Genomic DNA, 17159 nt, shown 5'->3' with positions numbered 1-17159 from the left:
TCGTTAAGTTAAATGGCCACAGCCTGCCTTTGTGTTGCTGCTTCCGGTTACATCCAACCAACCCGGGCACCGGGGAACCAGGCCGCACCACATCCACCACCAACCCACCCGGGGAAAGAACCCCCTCCACTATCCCATTGACTTTCCGGCTTCGGGAAAATGAGAAAAGCTCGCTTTCTTTTTTGATCCTACCGCCGGTCGGGTCCGTCTCTCGGCACCGCACGGGATGCTGGCTGTAGGCCTTCCGATGGCAGCACATCCCTTGGAACCCGATGGAACCGGTCACAACGCTTGCGAGAAGGAACCCCCGAAGTGAGCCAGCAAGTATCGCGCATTTGCATCTCATTGTTTTGTTTTTTCGCGTCATTAACGCGTGCCTAAATACTCGCCCGCGTAATGACGACCCCGGGTCGTGAGGGGCACGTGTTGATGATACCTACCCGGAGGAAACCTTCCCCCCGAGAACCGAACGCATCCTCCCTCTCCCTCCCCTTGGGGTCATTTCGTGTGAAAGGCAACCTATCCGCGAACGACGATGCCTACTGCGATTTTGTTTTCGTTCCTTCTTTGCGCCCCGTTTAATTGGAATATGAACCATTCAGGCAAGGCCTACTTGCTACTTGTATCATCGCAAATCGGTGCGCTGGAAAATGAAACGCGCCTGACCTAAATTTCTTTTCCCCCCATCAACTTAATGGTTCTGGACGCTGGGAAAGCGAAAGAACAGCTTAAAGTTCGAGCGTTCGTGTACCTACAGCACCTGGTTCTGGCAATTTCCTGGCACGCTGTTCACGGACACGGAAATGAATTCATTATGATTGGAAGGACATTTAAAGTCCGCTTTCAAGGCGGCAAGTTCGCCAACCTGCCCGCTTGACACACACACGCAGGTGGAAAGCTGAGACTGCGAAAGGTCAGCCGTCCCGGTTTGGTGAAGTGCGCCCACGACCATCGTCCAACCAGGGTTGGGCAAATTTATTCATTTATCTGCGCCTTCCGACAATTTCCTTGTTTTAGTTTTACGACCATCAACCGGCCAACCGACATGGCTGGGCGTGGAAAGCTTCCCTCGCACCATCAATTACTTATTCATGTCCGGTTGCAGGAGAAGTAGCAGTTTCCGGTTCGGGAACTTGTTTCCCCTTCGCCCGATGAAGCGGCCTCGGCTAATCGTTTCGAATCGTCCTCCTGGTCAGTTAATTAGAAAGTCACGAGATGGAGTGCGACAAGTCTAAAGTAAACGGTTTCTCCTCAGGAAGAGGACATCTTCGATGACCTACTTATGACCTGGGGCGGGCAATCAGACGCTTGGTCCGCTCTTGGAATGAAAACCCAAGCCGAAGGATCGCTTCTGCACCCTCAGGACCTTCACCTGGCACCAACTCGCACACGATTGATGGTGGCCTACCTGAGAAGGTAATTTAAATACCGGCCATTACACCGCCCTTGCATGCATTACATTTGCATTTTTAGAGCTCCAATTAGTGTTTTGCTGTCCGGAAATGAACGGAGTAGTTCGACCCGGCGCCCATTAACGTTTTGCAAATTCAGTGGGTTACACAGTTTTCACGTGATTCGTACAGTTTCGCTTGAATAACGTTGTCCCGGGAGGAAAAGAAACAAGGTAGGACAGCCCTTCAATCAGGGTGGCATGCGACACTCCGCAGAGAAATCGGATTAGTGCGGGTTTACATTTGAAATTCCCCAATTATTCCCGGCCCAGCCGTGGATGTCGTTGCGGAACAAATCCTTTTATTGCGTGTAAGGAGCTCACTCGCCGGTTGGCATTTCGAGAGGCAAATGACCATTTTCTTGAGCTGTAATCACTCGCCTGGTTAGCGAATTAAGGCACTAATCTTTGGCATGAGTTATTACCCCGAGGTTTGTGTTTAATGCACGCCAACCGGGCTTGATTTAATTATTACATGAAACCTCACAAGGGAGGTAAATCGTGCAAAGTTTTCCCTGTCCCTCAAAAACGATGTTAAAAATCAGAAAAAAAAAACCCCGTCTTTCGTAAAACGAAACGGAATTAAACAAACTCGCACGCACCATTAGCATACCGGTTCAGGTTTACCAGTCGCGATCTCGTTTCATTAATTACAAGCGAAAAGTAGCACCCGCTAAGTATCCGTCCCATTAGCGCATGGTCGCAAGGATGCAAGTTGAACGCATGGTAGTTTTTTTTTTTGCACCGTGCATTCCATCGCGACCGGAAGCATTTCTAATTTATAGCACCCGACTGATAATTTGTAATAAATAGTTACTTCCACCAACTTCCACGCTTACGGATCATTAATTAATTTCCAGCTGAGCAATCACCGATGGATTATAATTTATTGGAGGGGAAAAACTTTCGCGTTAGGATTTCCATCCTTCGCGCGATGTCTTTCGCAACCTTCTTGCCTCCTCCCCACCCGGAAACCTCCAGGGAAAACTTGTCTCCACCGTCAGCTGGTGCGAATGGCGGTTATTTCGTTCGAAAGACGAAACCACGGTACGAAAAGAAACGATCGCGTCCTCACCCCCAGCGAAACCAGGATGCTTCAACCGAGCCGTCCCCGTCCATTAACAATGTTGCTGCATAATTTCCCGGGAACCGGGTTGCAATAAAAGTGCCACGACATTCCGCGCGAACGGGCCGCGCTCTTCGGGTTCTCTAATGTGTTTTTAATTTCTTCTCCCGCTCCGTCGTGTTGCGTTTGTGGGTGAACTTTCCTTTCACATCATAGCCATCGCGCGATGGCGGGTCAGTTCTTTGTTAGTTGCGGCGGGGCAGGTTTTGAATACGCGTTCGCTGGGGCATGTAACCGCCGGGGATGGGATTCGAAGCTGGTTTTGACTATCTGTTACAGCTGTCCGTGAGAAAAGGCGAGTAAAGTGAAAGATGCTACCGTAACATTTAAGCCCGTCGCCGCGTTGTTAGTTTATAGAAACAGAATACGATACAGGAAACGAGTATTAATAGGGGTTAGAAATCTTTCCAAGAATTGAGTTCCACACTCATGAACTCTTTTTCGAATTTATTTTTTGTCTTTTTGTTATTTCGGGGAGTGTGTTAAAAATGTCAATCTTCCTGGTCAACTTTCGTATCGTTTAAATTGTCAGATGACGCCCAAACACGATACCCGATAATTGAGCTGAATGGTGTGGTAAAAATATGCTTTTCTTTGTTTTGTTAATAAATTCTCTCTCTCTTACACACACGTCACCCCATCGTTTTGCTTTCTCAATATAAAAATACAACATTATATAATGGTTTGCTCTGAAAACATAATCGACGTACACAAACACACAACGTCCAACCTGCCATATTTAATCCATCAACATCTGCTCGATGCAGGCCGCATCGGACGACTGCGTACCGTCGGCGGTGGTTGGACCGGACGTGCTGAGACTGGAACCGCCGAGAAACTCCCGCAGCTCGCTATCGATGTCAACCGACGATCCGGACGAAGCGACCGGGTTTGGTTGAATAATCGACTGCTGCTGCTGCTGCTGAGGTTGTTGCTGAGGCTGGAGATGGTGCGGATGTGGATGGTGCTGGTGGTGCCGATGAGAAATGGGCTCCGGTTCCAGATCCATATCCATCGGTGTGGTGTCGATGTCTGCAGTGCGAAAGAGCGAAAAATATATCGTTATATAGGGCCTGTTCTGGTTGGTTGTCGAATCGATTGAGATACAAACCTGCCACCGGTACCACGGGTGCGCTTGGGGCGGAAATGCTTGTTGTTGTCGTTGGCACAGGAAGTGAACCCGTGCCGTTTGGTTGCTGCTGTGCGGCTAGAGGCGGTTGTGCAGGTACAGAAGGCTGAGCACTACTGCTCGGCATAACATTCGTCGGAGGCGGTGCTTGAAAAACCTCCAATCCAGCTGAAAAAAAAACACGTTTCTGGTTACTAACCTCCAAAGAACGTTCCCAGTTAGCCACAACTCACCTGTGCTAATGCCCATCGCTTTCCTTAGACCGTGAGGTGATGCGATCGCTGATGGAGGCAATTGTTTCGCTATCTGCGTCAGGTTGCTCGTAATCTGCCCCGCGAGCTCCAGTTCACCATCGGACGGGTGCTGAATGTGCGACAGATGCGCCGGCAACGGTGCCGACAGGCGATCCGTTTGCAGCTGGTGCAATTTGTGCAGCAGATCCGAGTTCGTGTTTAGCGATTGCTGCAGTTGCGGGCCGATTTCAACCCCCTTCAGCTGGCACTCGAGATCGTCAAGGAACATCATGTCCACGCCGAGGCTGGACAGCGATCGTAGACTGTCGAAATCGACCTTCACGTTGGCGTAACGCTTGACTTCCTCCGCGATCGCGACCGGATCGAGAAACGTTTGTTTGACGGCGTCCCGTTCCTCTCGCTGCATGTGCGATTCGTACAGCTTGCCATACGTTTGGCGATGTTCACCATTTGTCAGCACATCAAGCAGATTGTGCGCCATACCGGCCGCAAACGGACTGTCCATGGCGAACCGTAGGATGCTTTCGGCGTAGTCACCACCCGTCTCGCACCCGTACGTATTCAGCACCATCTCCGTTTCCTCTTTGCTGAGGTTGGCGAACCGCGAATCAAAAACGGGTGCGAATGAGCTGAACGCACCGTAGCTGAGGGGTTTGACGATTTTCGCACTGTTACGGCGATCCTCCCGGAAGCCCTGCAGCTGGCCGGTTCCGTACTGCAACTTGCCCGTGTGCGCACCCAACGTTACCGTTCGCTCGGGTCCACCTTCGCCACCCTCGGATTTCGCGTCCAACAGAATCTTCATCGACGTCGTACCGTCTCGGTGCTGCCTCAAGAAGCCCAGTCTGTGAGCCGATTTTCGCTTCAACAGCTTCGTTCGCGCGTTCATGGAAGCGGTTTGTACCTGTGCCAGCACCTCGTCCGCCGTCAGATCATCGACAAACGCCTCGAACTTTGTGTGCGGATTATTGTCCAACCGGATCTGTTTGCGCTTTTCCTCTTCTTCGATTTGAGCGTTAATGCCCTCGTCAACAGCGGCCGCCATCGCTTCGTCAGCTGAATCAGCCGTGTGGTGTTGATGGTGGAAATCGCTCTCCGCTCCATCTCCCGACCCGACGGGCAGTTCGAATCCGAGCTCTTTCGCCGTCAGCTCACGCATGTACGTCATCAACGGGCGCAACGATCGCATCAGATTGTCCGGTTGCAGCAACCGAGCGCCAACGTGCAGCAGCTTTTTCGCCGCCTTGTGGTACACCGTTTCCGAGTGGTTGTACTTGATCGCATTCTCGCACATCAACCGGAAGTCGTCGCTGAACTCCGCCACCGATCCGTACTCATTTTCCTCAATCTTCTGCCGTATAGTGGAAAAGTCCATCGGCTTAAGGATAATGGAGGAGTACCCAGGCGCGATATCATCAGTGACGGGCCACGCAAAGAACTGATGCGGGTCACGCTTTTCCAGCGCCTTCAGCAGATGATCGAGCAGTTTGTTAAGCGGCGTGCGGCTCTGCTTCTGCTTCAACACGCAACTGCGCGGTTCTCGGCCACTGCAGTCGGAGTTGGGCGTTTTCGGTGCCTGGCTCGAGCTTGTATCGTGGAAATCGATCTTGCTTCCGGGCCGTGACGAAGACTGCATCGACCCCGGGCTCTGCAGCGGTTCATCCGTCGTCACCGAGCTCGGTGCAGTCGTCATCTCATCCTTCGGTATAAGACCACCGCTTAACAACGAGCCGTCGGGTTCCGCCGTTGTTTCGGACACCGATTCTGATTCCAAATCCGGTTCGAGCTTTGGTGAAAGCAACGCTTCCGGTAGCAGCGGCTTCGTGACGGGTTGCGCCGCAAGCGACGAACTGGCAACGGCTGCTACGGCCGCCACCGCAACCGAACTGGCCGCTGGGTAATGCACCGGTAACGCGACGGGATCGGCCGTCGTCTGAGAACTTTCGTCTCCAAAGCTGTTGAAGTCTTCTTCTTCTTCCTCATCTTCATCGCCGTGGCTCGAGTCATCTCCGCGATGCCGGTGGCGCTTCTCCTTATGGTGGTGCTTGTGCTTTTTTTCGCGATCCTTTTTCTTCTTTTTCTTTTTAGATTTCTTGTGCCGCTCCGGATAGTCCCCACTGGTGCTGGTGAACAGAGTGCTCCCACCGTCCGACTGGATACCATAGGCCGGTGAGTCATTGCCGTGTTCCGGTGTCGAGCTGTTTCCGCTCACCTTTAGTATGAGCTTCAAGCTAGGTGGTCGGTCGAGGCTGAATGATTTTTCTAACCATAAAAATTAACCATCAAAAACATCATGAGTCCGGCCCGTTGCTTAACGAAAACCTTTCATCACAGAAGATACGCAGGCATCAGGAACAGCTATTAAGCTGTTCTACGTGCAGCAAACACTTACCTTTGCCACCCTCGCGCTCTCTTCGTTCTGATTTGTGTTTCTTGTGCTTTTTCGAGCCCATCGCATATAACCCGGTGTTCTTCCCGGAGATGTTCTGATAAAATACAAGCCAAGCACGTCTTCTTCTTCCTCCTCTTCTCGTAACTTGTGTAACAACGTAAGATGTATCGGTCTAAAACGAAGAAACAAGGGGTTTGTTCTTGAATCCGCCTATAGCATTCCACTTACAAAGAATGCTTTAACAATAATCACAACAAAATAATGGTTTTTACCACGAGTTTAAACCAAAAATTAACAAATTAACTCGCCCAACGCGACACCGACCAAAACAATCGCGCGTATACAAACACTTTGACGCTATAAACGTCAAAGTGACACGTGCCCATTTCGGTATCGTTGCATACTTTTTTTTATTCAAACCAATCAGTTTTTGAGCCTTTTGATTTATTTGAAACAAAGGTCCGTATTCGAAAATTTTAGAAATATTAGATATAGTGAGCTAAATGACAAAAAAGAATCATTTTGGACAGCCAATTGCAATGTATTCAACGCAAAAATTAGTCGCCACTGTACTGTAGCATGCACATTCAAAAACGCTTCAGAAACGCTTAAACCTCATACCTGACGCAGCCACATATCTTACATGACGCAGCCACTGATTCAACGATCTTTTTTCATATCTCACACGTGGCTTTCAATTTCCCACGTGGCCGAATATCTCACTACGATCGATTTTTTATATCGCATGTTTCAATTTGACAGAAAAACTCAAGTGGAATCATTTAAATTTCACTTATTCTCAAAACATCTAACTCTTTCATTCCAACAAACAAGTGAGTGCCTATCACCGAAGCAGAACTGAACCACACTGAACCAAACTGGATCGTCCTTATCATGACGTCACTCACAACCAGACAGGCAGATGATATAGATTACCGGCCATGCAGAAGTGCAGTTCTGAGAATTCAACCGCACATTCGCCTTCTCAAAGCCTTTCCTAAAGGTATTTGAAAATAAATTGTTTAGACTAAACATAGCGTGACGCTCGTGCCTGTCTGCCTGTGTAACGAATCCCCTGCGAAGCAATAGTAACCGAGATTCTCGGAACCGATTATCGATGGTACAAAACATCTTAATCGATCTTGATCACCATCCCCCAGCTGGTGCTCGATCATGAGATGTCTAGAGATAATAATTTCATAACCCAAGGCAGAAATTGCGGTGGAAACTAGACCGCAAAGCAAGTTATAATGTTTTAGTTTTTTTTTAATTATTGTAATCAAAATATTTTGAATAAAAACTAACAGCAAAAGCACTCGCAAGTTCAAAACATTGAACAGCTAGCTCCTTTAGCCACGTGCTAAAAGTGAAACTTGTTATTAAACTCGTTCACGTGAGTCGAAGCACGAATCCACCCTCGAGCAGGGTGCATTTATTGATGAATCAAAATTACAAGCTCAAACGCGATGTAAACATGCTGCGAACGTTGTCCTCGGCATGAATCACTGCGTTTGTGTCGCTCCCATCGTATTATAGATAACTATTAACCAGCTAAACAACCCGAATGTGCCCTCAACGGAGTGCCGCCCGTTATCAGTAAGGTTCTGGTTTGTTTACCATTGACGCATCCATTAAATCCTGAATCACTGATCACCGATTTTCTACGCATCTCCGCAGGGTATACTTACCCTCGCTTTCGGTCACTGGCAAGCTCGTCCACCCTGGCAGTAGAAGGCTCCCTGCAAAAACAGCACAGAACTGCCCCCAAACAGCTGGTACCTGGTGAACATGGTGACACTCCTCAATGCCCTACAAAGCCTACCCCGCCATCAATCAACACAGGTATGCCGCATTGTGCTCACCGCGAGCCGTTAAAAAATGCACCTCAACCCCTCGGAAGCTGTACGTTGATATGCGCCCCAGCAAACCGGCGCACGTCTCGAGTCGATAAAGCATCCGTTTCGATTAGAAAACAAGCAACACTCGGACCCCGCATTGGTAGCCTTGATAATGGAAAATTCCGACGATCATCAACGGCCCGTCGCTCCCACCGGAGGAGGGAAATGGCGATTATCGCGCAACTACCCCCCAGGAGTAGGGCCCCGAGGAGACCTACGGGGAGGGCAGAACGAATGATGATTCCGTTACGACGACGAGGAACGATTGTTTACGAGATCGCCGTTGAAAAGAAAAATCTTCGCGAGCCTCGCTCCGGTGGCCCATTTAAGCGTCGGCCGTGGCCAAGGTAAGACCAGTGGGTTAGGCGAGCGAGATCCTGCAAAGTGGAAGTCTGTGCTTGAGTAAAGTGACCCTCGAGCGTGTTGGCAAATAACAGAACATCAATAACAGACCGTAGTTAGAACCACAGAGCGGTCGTGGCGATATCCTGCCATTCGAGAGTGAAGCTAGTAAGTGTTATAGACTCCAGTAATATTCCTTTACTGTATGCTTGAATGGCGTTTTGAAACGAGCCAGCAAATAGGATCCAAAACCAGTTAGCTTACGTGCGACAGACGAGTACATGCGTGTGAACGTGAGTGAAAGTGTTGATAACGAACGTCAAGCGGTAGTGATAGGAATGGTTCAACCGCGACATGTATGGCATCTAAACGAATCCTTCCTTCCTTGGTCCCTTACGAGCTGATGCTCAAGAAACCGCCCGAATAATCTCCTTCACTGCGCCTCTTCCTTTTCGTTGCAAAGAATGCCAGATGGCACAGACCCGTACTAATCACGTCATCGTTATCACGGTCAGCTTTGGCCGTTGCCTCCTGGCAATAGGCGATGTTCGACCGCCGTGTTTGGTGATATTTTTCGGACAAGTAAATCCCGATAACCTTCTAACCAGACCTGCCCCATTAATGGCTTTTTTGTTGTTGTTCCCTTCGTGTGTGGGTTTGTGATGAGGTTGTTCTTTGGTTCTTGTGCTACGTGCGTTTCGGAATGTTGAAGCTCGTCCATCGGTGACGGTGCGTTACCTTCAGCTGACATTGGGCGATTTTGGGATCTTCTCTGGGGGAGGAGGATATTTTGGGAATTCAAGCCTTTAAGGCCCTACGAGCCGCTCATCTTTACGGTGGGCAATCGAGCGCTCGATTAGATAATCCCTTCGGTGGAAAACGAAGGCGACAACGGCATAGAAGATCGTTGCTTATCATCAACCGGAGCCTACGGTTGCAACTCCGCCATATGGCTGGGGGTCCGCAAACGTTGACCTTACGATGGACCAATTTGATGGCCGAGCCACCGTCTCTGGAATTCGGGGAAATTCGTTGCCAAAAAAAGAAATAGAAATCACCCAAAATTTGGCAATTGTCATCGTGACAGCATGTCTCGCCGCTTTTGCGTAACATTACGTGAGCTGGAACGTGGGCTCATTGCGTGGATTCTTGATGTGATAAGCGTGATCTAGAGAAGCGGTATGACCCGCTCAGTGCACGCATTCGATGCACGCACTCAATTCCAGGCCGACGTCATCATCATCATCATCATCAGCTGTCAATCATTGGCGGACGGTCGGTGGGAAACCGGTTTGGGTTGGTTCGCGAAAAGGGCCGTGTGTCTATGCATGTAGCTCGCCCTTATCGTGGCAGCCCCATCAGTCATTGCGCCGCGGTAAAGAAGCATCTTTGCAAGAGGAAAATAATAACAGTAGCGATCGAGCCGCAGCAGCCTCTTGAAACCGGTTTTCCGCGATGAACCGTTCATCATGCGAACGAACGAGATGAGACGCACATTGCAGGGCACTGGCACCGTAATTCGGGCAAAATCAGAGCACTGAGGGCCCTCTCTTCGATTCCAGCCGGCTGGTGGAGTGATTTACGCTCGCATTTAATGGAGGGGTTTTGAAGCGCAAATGAACCGGAAACCATCGCGTTTGAGGGGATTTCCCGGAAGCTCATGGCAAACAAGCGAACGTCAATAGTGACTTAACACATTGCACGAATGGCTAAACGTTGCTTCGTTAATACTTTGCTTTTATTTGGTACTACGCTGTTTTTCTAGGTATTTGAGGCATTTCAAGGAAACACGCGAAGAGTTCAAACGTCACCCGTCCAAGATGATGTCGAGAAAGCTCATCGATGAAAGCCGTGACGGTCTCCTTGACAACGAAAATTCACCCTTCCTGATTAGCCACTACGGGTACGGCAAGGACTACGTGAAGGTGATGCACGTGGTACGAAACGGGCTGGTGCACACGATAAAGGAGTTCGAGGTTGGCACGAAGCTGAAGCTACGCAGCCAAAAGGACTATCTGGAGGGTAGGTACCTCCTGGACCATGCAACTCCACCCAACATGAATGAAAATGGATTTTTTTTCCTTCCCCTAACGACAGGTGACAACAGCGACATTGTGGCTACGGATTCGCAGAAAAACACCGTCTACTTACTGGCGCGAAAGCACGGCCTAAAGTCACCAGAAGAGTTCGGGATGCTGCTTTGTCAGCACTTTCTGAGCAAATACGCGCACGTTGAGGAGGTTTCGATACACATCGAGGAGTACCCGTGGTCCCGGATGGGTTTCGGTACCGGCCCGTACAAGGACTTGCACAACCACGCGTTCGTTTTCACGCCAACTGCGATGCGGTACACGGATGTCACGCAAAAGCGCTCCGGTAAGTGTAGCAAATTCAAATTTTTCGCGCCATTTTCTAGTATCCTCACGTGGTTCTCGCATATCCTCAGAGGACAAACCAACGATCATCAGCGGGCTGACGGATCTGCGTGTCCTTAAAACAACGCAGTCGGCATTCGTGAACTTCGTGAACGACGAGTACCGTTCGCTACCGGATCAGCACGATCGCATCTTCAGCACGATCGTGCGCTCGTCCTGGCAGTACTCCACCGTGACCGGGGTCGACTTCGATTACTGCTGGAACAAGGTGAAGCAGTGCATCCTGAACAACTTTGCGGGTGAAACGGAGAAAGGCATCTTCTCGCCGAGCGTCCAGAACACGCTGTACCTAGCCGAGAAGCAGGTCCTCGAGACGATCCCCGAGATTTCCTCCATCGACATGACGATGCCGAACAAGCACTACTTCACGTTCGACTTTAGCAAGTTCCCGAAGGTGGTGAATGAGAACGAGCTGAAGGAGGAGACGGTGTACATGCCGGTGGACAAACCGGCCGGCATTATCTACGCCCAGCTCGATCGGAAATCGGATCACTACGTGAAAAGCAAACTATGACGGGGAGTTTCGGTTCAGGGCGGCATTGGTTTTGATTTTTTGAAACACTTAGCGAGTGTATGTGCGTGTGTGTGTGTTTGCGGAAGGAACAAACGAACGGGTTTGGGGAGGGTGGTTTTCGTTTGGCTTTTAGGGGTTGTGTGCCCCTTAAGTAAACCTAGCTTAAGTGACGATGGGAAAGGCTTCCCGCATCGCTAGGAGTTACTCAATCTCTATACTTATACATGATCTATTGCCACTAATACTAGTAACTAGCATTAAGTCCGTAAGTTAAGCACAGTTAAATAAAAGCAAATTCAAAGCCAACGATTATACGTTCTTACAGAAGTTTATTTCTCTAATGGAATTGAAAGGGGGAAAACACACCAAAACGGAAGGCTAAATCCAATTAACCGTCCATAATCAGTCATTTTTGCGCGGGTTCATATTGTGCCCCGCAGCGTTCGTAATTAATGGTGTTTATTGATTGCGAATTGCACAACCCGCGGCGATTTGCAAAGAGTGTTTGCGAACAAGCCTACGTGCCGAGAAATACGTTGAGCATTTTAATTAGAAACCTTTTCCACCCTGTTGTTTTGTGCGTTCATCAAAAGCCGGTTGAATTTCTGCCGAAACGATTTTTTAAGCGCACGCTACCCAAGCACCTTATTATATATTCTGCCTTACATTTATTTCTCAATCTTATCGCGAAATTATTTGCATCAATGAGATCGGGTGAACTTTCACCTACGATCGGAGCCGGCTCTCGTGGGCTTAGAACCCAATAACGCTCGACTGATAACACGATATTGGCAATACGGTCTGGCCGTGCTTGAGCTAACTAATGCCTCTTGTGCCACCATCCTGCGAATATTCAACCGGTACCGGTACCGGTGACTCGTAAAATGTAATCAATCCGCAATATAAGTCACTTACCGGCTGGACGGGGAGAACAAGAAATACAGATTAGGAAGCCGTTCCCGGGGCCGTAATCAATATTTGATGCAACTCCTAGCGGCGTTCGGGGCTCTTTGGCAGCTATTTCCAGCCTTCCTGGAGACTGCGCCGGAACTCGGTCTCCCTTAGACCCCGTTTATGACGGCCCGTAAATGTGACGTAATTGTCTGCGCCCTGGCAAATATGCCCTCCGTTGTGGGGTTCGCATTCCCTCACGAGGGTTCCGATTTTCGTTGCCACCCTTCGGAGCTTGGTGAGTTTTACGACGGCTCCAATGGGCGTATGTAGGGGAGCCCTTTTTGAAGGCCTCATCGGGGTAGGTTTCGTGGTTGGATGAGGTTCGCACCAAAGTCAAACAACACCACGAAACCCCGCACGTTGGTCACTCCAGCAGAGGAAACGTACGGCCAGGAGGGAGACCCAGGACAGGGAAGTTTCACTTTTACACCGACCGGAAGTGACACAACTGGCCTGGAGACGTCACTTTCGACGAACCGGACGGCCCACCGACGATGGCTTCGAGTGCAAAAGCGCCACAGCAAAACGCTAAAGTCAACAAAGGCTTAACTTTAAAACCGTCCTCGCCGCAACGGAAGATAGTCGCAAGAAACGCGCGCGTGTGCTAAAGCGAGAGAGCGAGAAAGAGCACGCGAGTAAGGGATCCTGGGACGGTGAGCCAAACAGTCATTAAAATATTGATGAGCTCAAAAGTTCGCCGCTTATCCGACGGTTTGATCATTTCGCCGTCGGATTTTGGCTCGAACGCGTGGCCGACGTTCGACACCGGAGAAGGTAGCTTTTGAGCTTTTCGCTTCGGCACGTGATCCTGACAAGGACCTTTTCTTTAGCCCACCACCACCAACGAGAGTGCCCAAAGTCCTAGCCCGAAAAGTGATGGGAAAAGTTCCCTAAATCGCCCCTGTTTGCGAATGTGCGGTTTTTTGTGGATTGCAAGAAGCAAGTGAACGCCCGCGCGTGTGTGTGTGTACGAATTAAGAAATAATTACCAGGACGGAGACGGGACTATAAGCCACAAGTACGGTCGTGGGTTGCCAGCAAAAAAAAGGCCCCGCCAAGTGATTAAAAGATGGCGAAGTTAATCGCAAACTCAATTATAAAGTTCGCAGTCTTGGGCGTGCTGCAGTTCGCTGCAATCGAGCCAACGAGTGATGGAGCTTACGCAAGTTCCACTCATTTGGAGCACGATGGTGGTGCAAGCAGTAAGGACTATTTCAGGATGACCAACGACTTCGAACGCACCGGAGACACCGATCGTTCCGAGGCTTTCACGCTCACCAGTGATCGACGGAGCGTGGTTGAGTGTGGTGGCGTTTACAAACGGTTGCAGAGTGAGATTCGATCGCCCGGATTTCCTGGGGATTACCAGGGTCACCTGCACTGCGAGTACACCTTCAAGTCACCGTTCATTTGCAGCAGTCAGTATCACTTCCAGTTCGTCGAGTTCCAGCTCGAACCGTCCCGTAACTGCTCGAAGGATCGCCTCGCGATCGGTGACGATGAGGTCCTGTGTGGGTCTGTGATCGGTTCGAAGGTGTACGATGCTCCAAGAGGTTTGTTGAGGATGAAGTTTGTCACCGATGGTTGGGGAACGGGTCGAGGATTCAGGATCCTCGTCACTAGGCAACCATGCAGCGAAGCTGATAACGAAGCAGCGGAGTCCTCGACGGCGTACACCGTCTACAGCACACTACAGGTTGAGGATGAGACGGAAGCGAATGTGCAAGACACCACGACTGAGATGACGGTGCTCACTTCCGGTGATGGGAAGGTGGTGAGCAGTCGGCAGGACATTCCACCTGAGTTTAATCCGGGTGGAAATGAATATGTTCCACCCGGACCTTCACCGACATATCCTTCTCAGCCGACGTATCCTTCCCAACCGACGTATCCTTCCCAACCATGTCCAGCACCGTGTGCGTATTATCCTTGGGGATGTTCGCCGACTCCTAGTTATCCTTACGTGCCGGTTCATCCTCCCAGACCCACCTGCGACCCACGGTATCAATCATGTCCACCCAGCTATCCCAGTTATCCGGTGTATCCCCAACAACCTACTCCACAAAATCCTGCCTGTTCGAAGAATCCTTGCACTGTTCCACAACCACCCCAGCTGTATCCTCCCTACTACCCACCCGGATATCCAACGACCTCAGGCACGGAAGGTACCACGTCCCTTGGAGGTCCTCCACCAGGCTACCAACCGGTGAAGGTCCAACCAAAACCCGAATTTCCCGAACCAACGACGGAGCGCAATGAACAGGAAAATCAGGTCGCTTTTGTCCCCGGTTTGGGTCCCACCTGTTGCCGGAACGCGTTTTCCCAACGCCGGTTTTATCTGGCCAGCGCTAACTTCCCTTCGCAGACCACCGTCCAGCAGGATTGCGTCGTGAGGATACAACGGCATTCACCCGCCACCTGCCGGTTGGTGATTGGATTCAAGTTCTTCGTCCTGGGCAGCGATCAGTACCCGGGATGTCCGGGTGGTTTCATCGAGCTCGATGGACGCCGGATTTGTGGCTGTCGGACGGGTCAAGTCTACCGGACGGCGGAATTTGGACCATACACCAGCAAAACGATTCGCATACACACGCAACCCGGACGTTTTCCAACCGTACACGGGTTCGTGCTGGATGTCCTGCAAGAGGACTGTCCACAGCGTGTGCCACTGAAGCGCAGGAGTGATGGGTATGACGTGGTGAAGCGTTCGATTGAGCAGACTCCTCGGAATAGCTACGAGATGTCACGCGTTGAAGGTCGTCAACTGACGCTGCCGGTACGAACCGTCCAGACGACTAACAGCAGTACCACGCAAGAGACCACACACCATTACTACGTGTACGATCTGAACGACGCCCAGCCAATCGTGCGGCCTCAGGAAGTTCCACTTGTGGCTGCGGAAAGCCAACGCCAAAGCGTCGTTCAGTTTCCGACGGCCGATTCCACAAACCGGTGTATTTTTACTACGCTGGATTTGTTTCGCTTAAAGCTGGACTGGTTGTGGCTCTTTAAGCCCGTGTGTATAGCTTGATGAGCTGCAGCGGAAGCCGAAAGAAATCACCGATGGACACGCACCGTCGAGTAAGAGAACTAACCGACAGTTAATGTTGCAAACTGGTGTCGAGATGAAAATAAAAACATACCTTACTAACCAAACACAGAAGAAAGGACACAATATCTTATCATTCCACGACTCGATGACATTTCCACTCCGATGAGTATCCTTGTTACAGGTGATATTTTTTGTTTCGTGTGAAGAAATTGCATTGGGTTCGGAATTTATTATTTTCATTTCGCTAAGCTTTCCAGCCATATTTTCGTTCCGGAAAAACCTTACAAGTAGTGGGTGTTTCGAGCCGTTTATCAGCTTCCCTCTCCATGGTAACCCTTTCTGCAGCGGTCTTCAACCGACACGCAGTCAAGCATCGCAGTAGCCATAGATAAATTTGTCATTCCTGAGCAAACCCGACGCCTTGGGTAACGGCAACATTACTCACCCAACATTAGCAGTAGTAAGCGCCATGCATAATAGATTAACACCCAGAAGCCACATGCACACACTTGGGCGACTTGGCTCAGGACCCTGCTAGGGTTGGTGTCGGATACTGTTCTCGGTGTGAAATTGGGCCCCAACAGTAATGGACGCTGTTCGTCATGGTGACACGGCCGTGCTTAAAGTATGCACGTTGAGGTTGCTGTTGGCTTCGCTAGCTGCTTAGTATACGAAGGGGCCGTATGCTGGGGAAAACATTTCCCACAGGGTGACGAGACCATTTCGGCACCCTACTGAAACCCTCCGAAATAATCCCTTTGGCCCACGCGTTTGTACCCGAGCCGTTCGTCAATAATTCATCCCCCAAAGCTGATCGCCCAGTGACAAGCGGTATCACCGGCTACTAATGGGCAGTAATCGTTCACACCGTCGTGTGGAATGCCGTGAGACGTGGAAAGTGGACGTCGCCGACTTTGAAGCCAAAGCACGGAAACGCATTACACCCCGAGCAAACAATGGACACCGAAACGTGACGCGGTAAAGGAAGCGTGATGAAACGAAGCAACGAGCAACTTATGCAAATGTTTGGTTCACTCTTCGGTGGTGTCGTGCTCGCGCTGGTAAATATTTGTGTGACTCAACGTGCTGCAGTAAGTCAAGGTTAGCTTGGAGCTTTCTTTAAACGGATGGCGACGAATTGAATCAAGTTCCGGTATGATGAAGATGGTGGAAATAAAAAAAATGCCAGATAATTTCAAAATGGTTAATAACTCTGATGGAGAAATTGTAACATTGATTGTGTGGGGAGCTTTGTTAAGAAAAAAACTCGCTGTAACACATCAAAGGACTTCGGGTCCTACTTACTTACTTACTTACTTCGGGTCCTATAAACCTCATAATCCCCGTCGACGGTAAGCAGCCGAGATTCGTACGAATCAGTAATTAAGAGCGAACTTGTCAGCAACAACCACCCGCAGCGGAATCTAATTAGAGTAAAAGTTGTTTACGGTTGCGCTGATGTCGCTCGTTTGTTTTTTTTTCTTTTCCACCCCCAACCAGAATCCATCGCACCTGCTGCTTGCTTCGATCTGTGGTTGAGATTACTCACCAAAGCGGGCCGGTGCAACTTCCCGTCCGGTTATCACCATGGCAACAGTATGTCAAGTGAAACT

The 17159-nt window shown here is 50.0% G+C and overlaps 3 protein-coding genes across 4 annotated transcripts; 2 read left to right on the top strand and 1 right to left on the bottom strand.

Moving 5' to 3' along the window:
• Positions 1-3314: 3314 nt before the first annotated feature.
• Positions 3315-7026, bottom strand: LOC128723364 (bromodomain-containing protein 7). 2 transcript variants are annotated; one of them, XM_053817096.1, is made up of 5 exons: positions 6973-7026; positions 6352-6523; positions 3939-6221; positions 3688-3873; positions 3315-3608 (listed from the first exon to the last, which is right to left on the bottom strand). In XM_053817096.1, the coding sequence occupies exons 1-5, from the start codon at positions 6985-6987 to the stop codon at positions 3316-3318; spliced, it is 2949 nt and encodes a 982-aa protein (XP_053673071.1). In that variant the 5' UTR covers positions 6988-7026; the 3' UTR covers position 3315. The 2 variants fall into 2 exon arrangements, with proteins under 2 accessions (XP_053673071.1, XP_053673072.1); XM_053817097.1 differs by lacking the exon at positions 6973-7026 and adding an exon at positions 6624-6689.
• Positions 7027-10362: 3336 nt separating this feature from the next.
• LOC128723458 (uricase) lies at positions 10363-11800 on the top strand. Its single transcript, XM_053817203.1, has 3 exons — positions 10363-10613; positions 10689-10967; positions 11038-11800. Exons 1-3 carry the CDS (start codon positions 10412-10414, stop codon positions 11538-11540), a joined length of 984 nt encoding a protein of 327 aa, XP_053673178.1. The 5' UTR covers positions 10363-10411; the 3' UTR covers positions 11541-11800.
• Positions 11801-13563: 1763 nt separating this feature from the next.
• On the top strand, positions 13564-15536 carry LOC128726221 (uncharacterized). Its single transcript, XM_053820015.1, has one exon. The coding sequence runs from the start codon at positions 13564-13566 to the stop codon at positions 15523-15525; it is 1962 nt and encodes a 653-aa protein (XP_053675990.1). The 3' UTR covers positions 15526-15536.
• Positions 15537-17159: the final 1623 nt, after the last annotated feature.

The sequence above is a fragment of the Anopheles nili genome, chromosome 3, assembly GCF_943737925.1.
Source record: "Anopheles nili chromosome 3, idAnoNiliSN_F5_01, whole genome shotgun sequence".
Classification (NCBI taxonomy): Eukaryota; Metazoa; Arthropoda; class Insecta; order Diptera; family Culicidae; genus Anopheles; species Anopheles nili.
The sequence above is the reverse complement of the archived record's forward strand: the minus strand, read 5'-3'. Positions and strand labels throughout refer to the sequence as shown.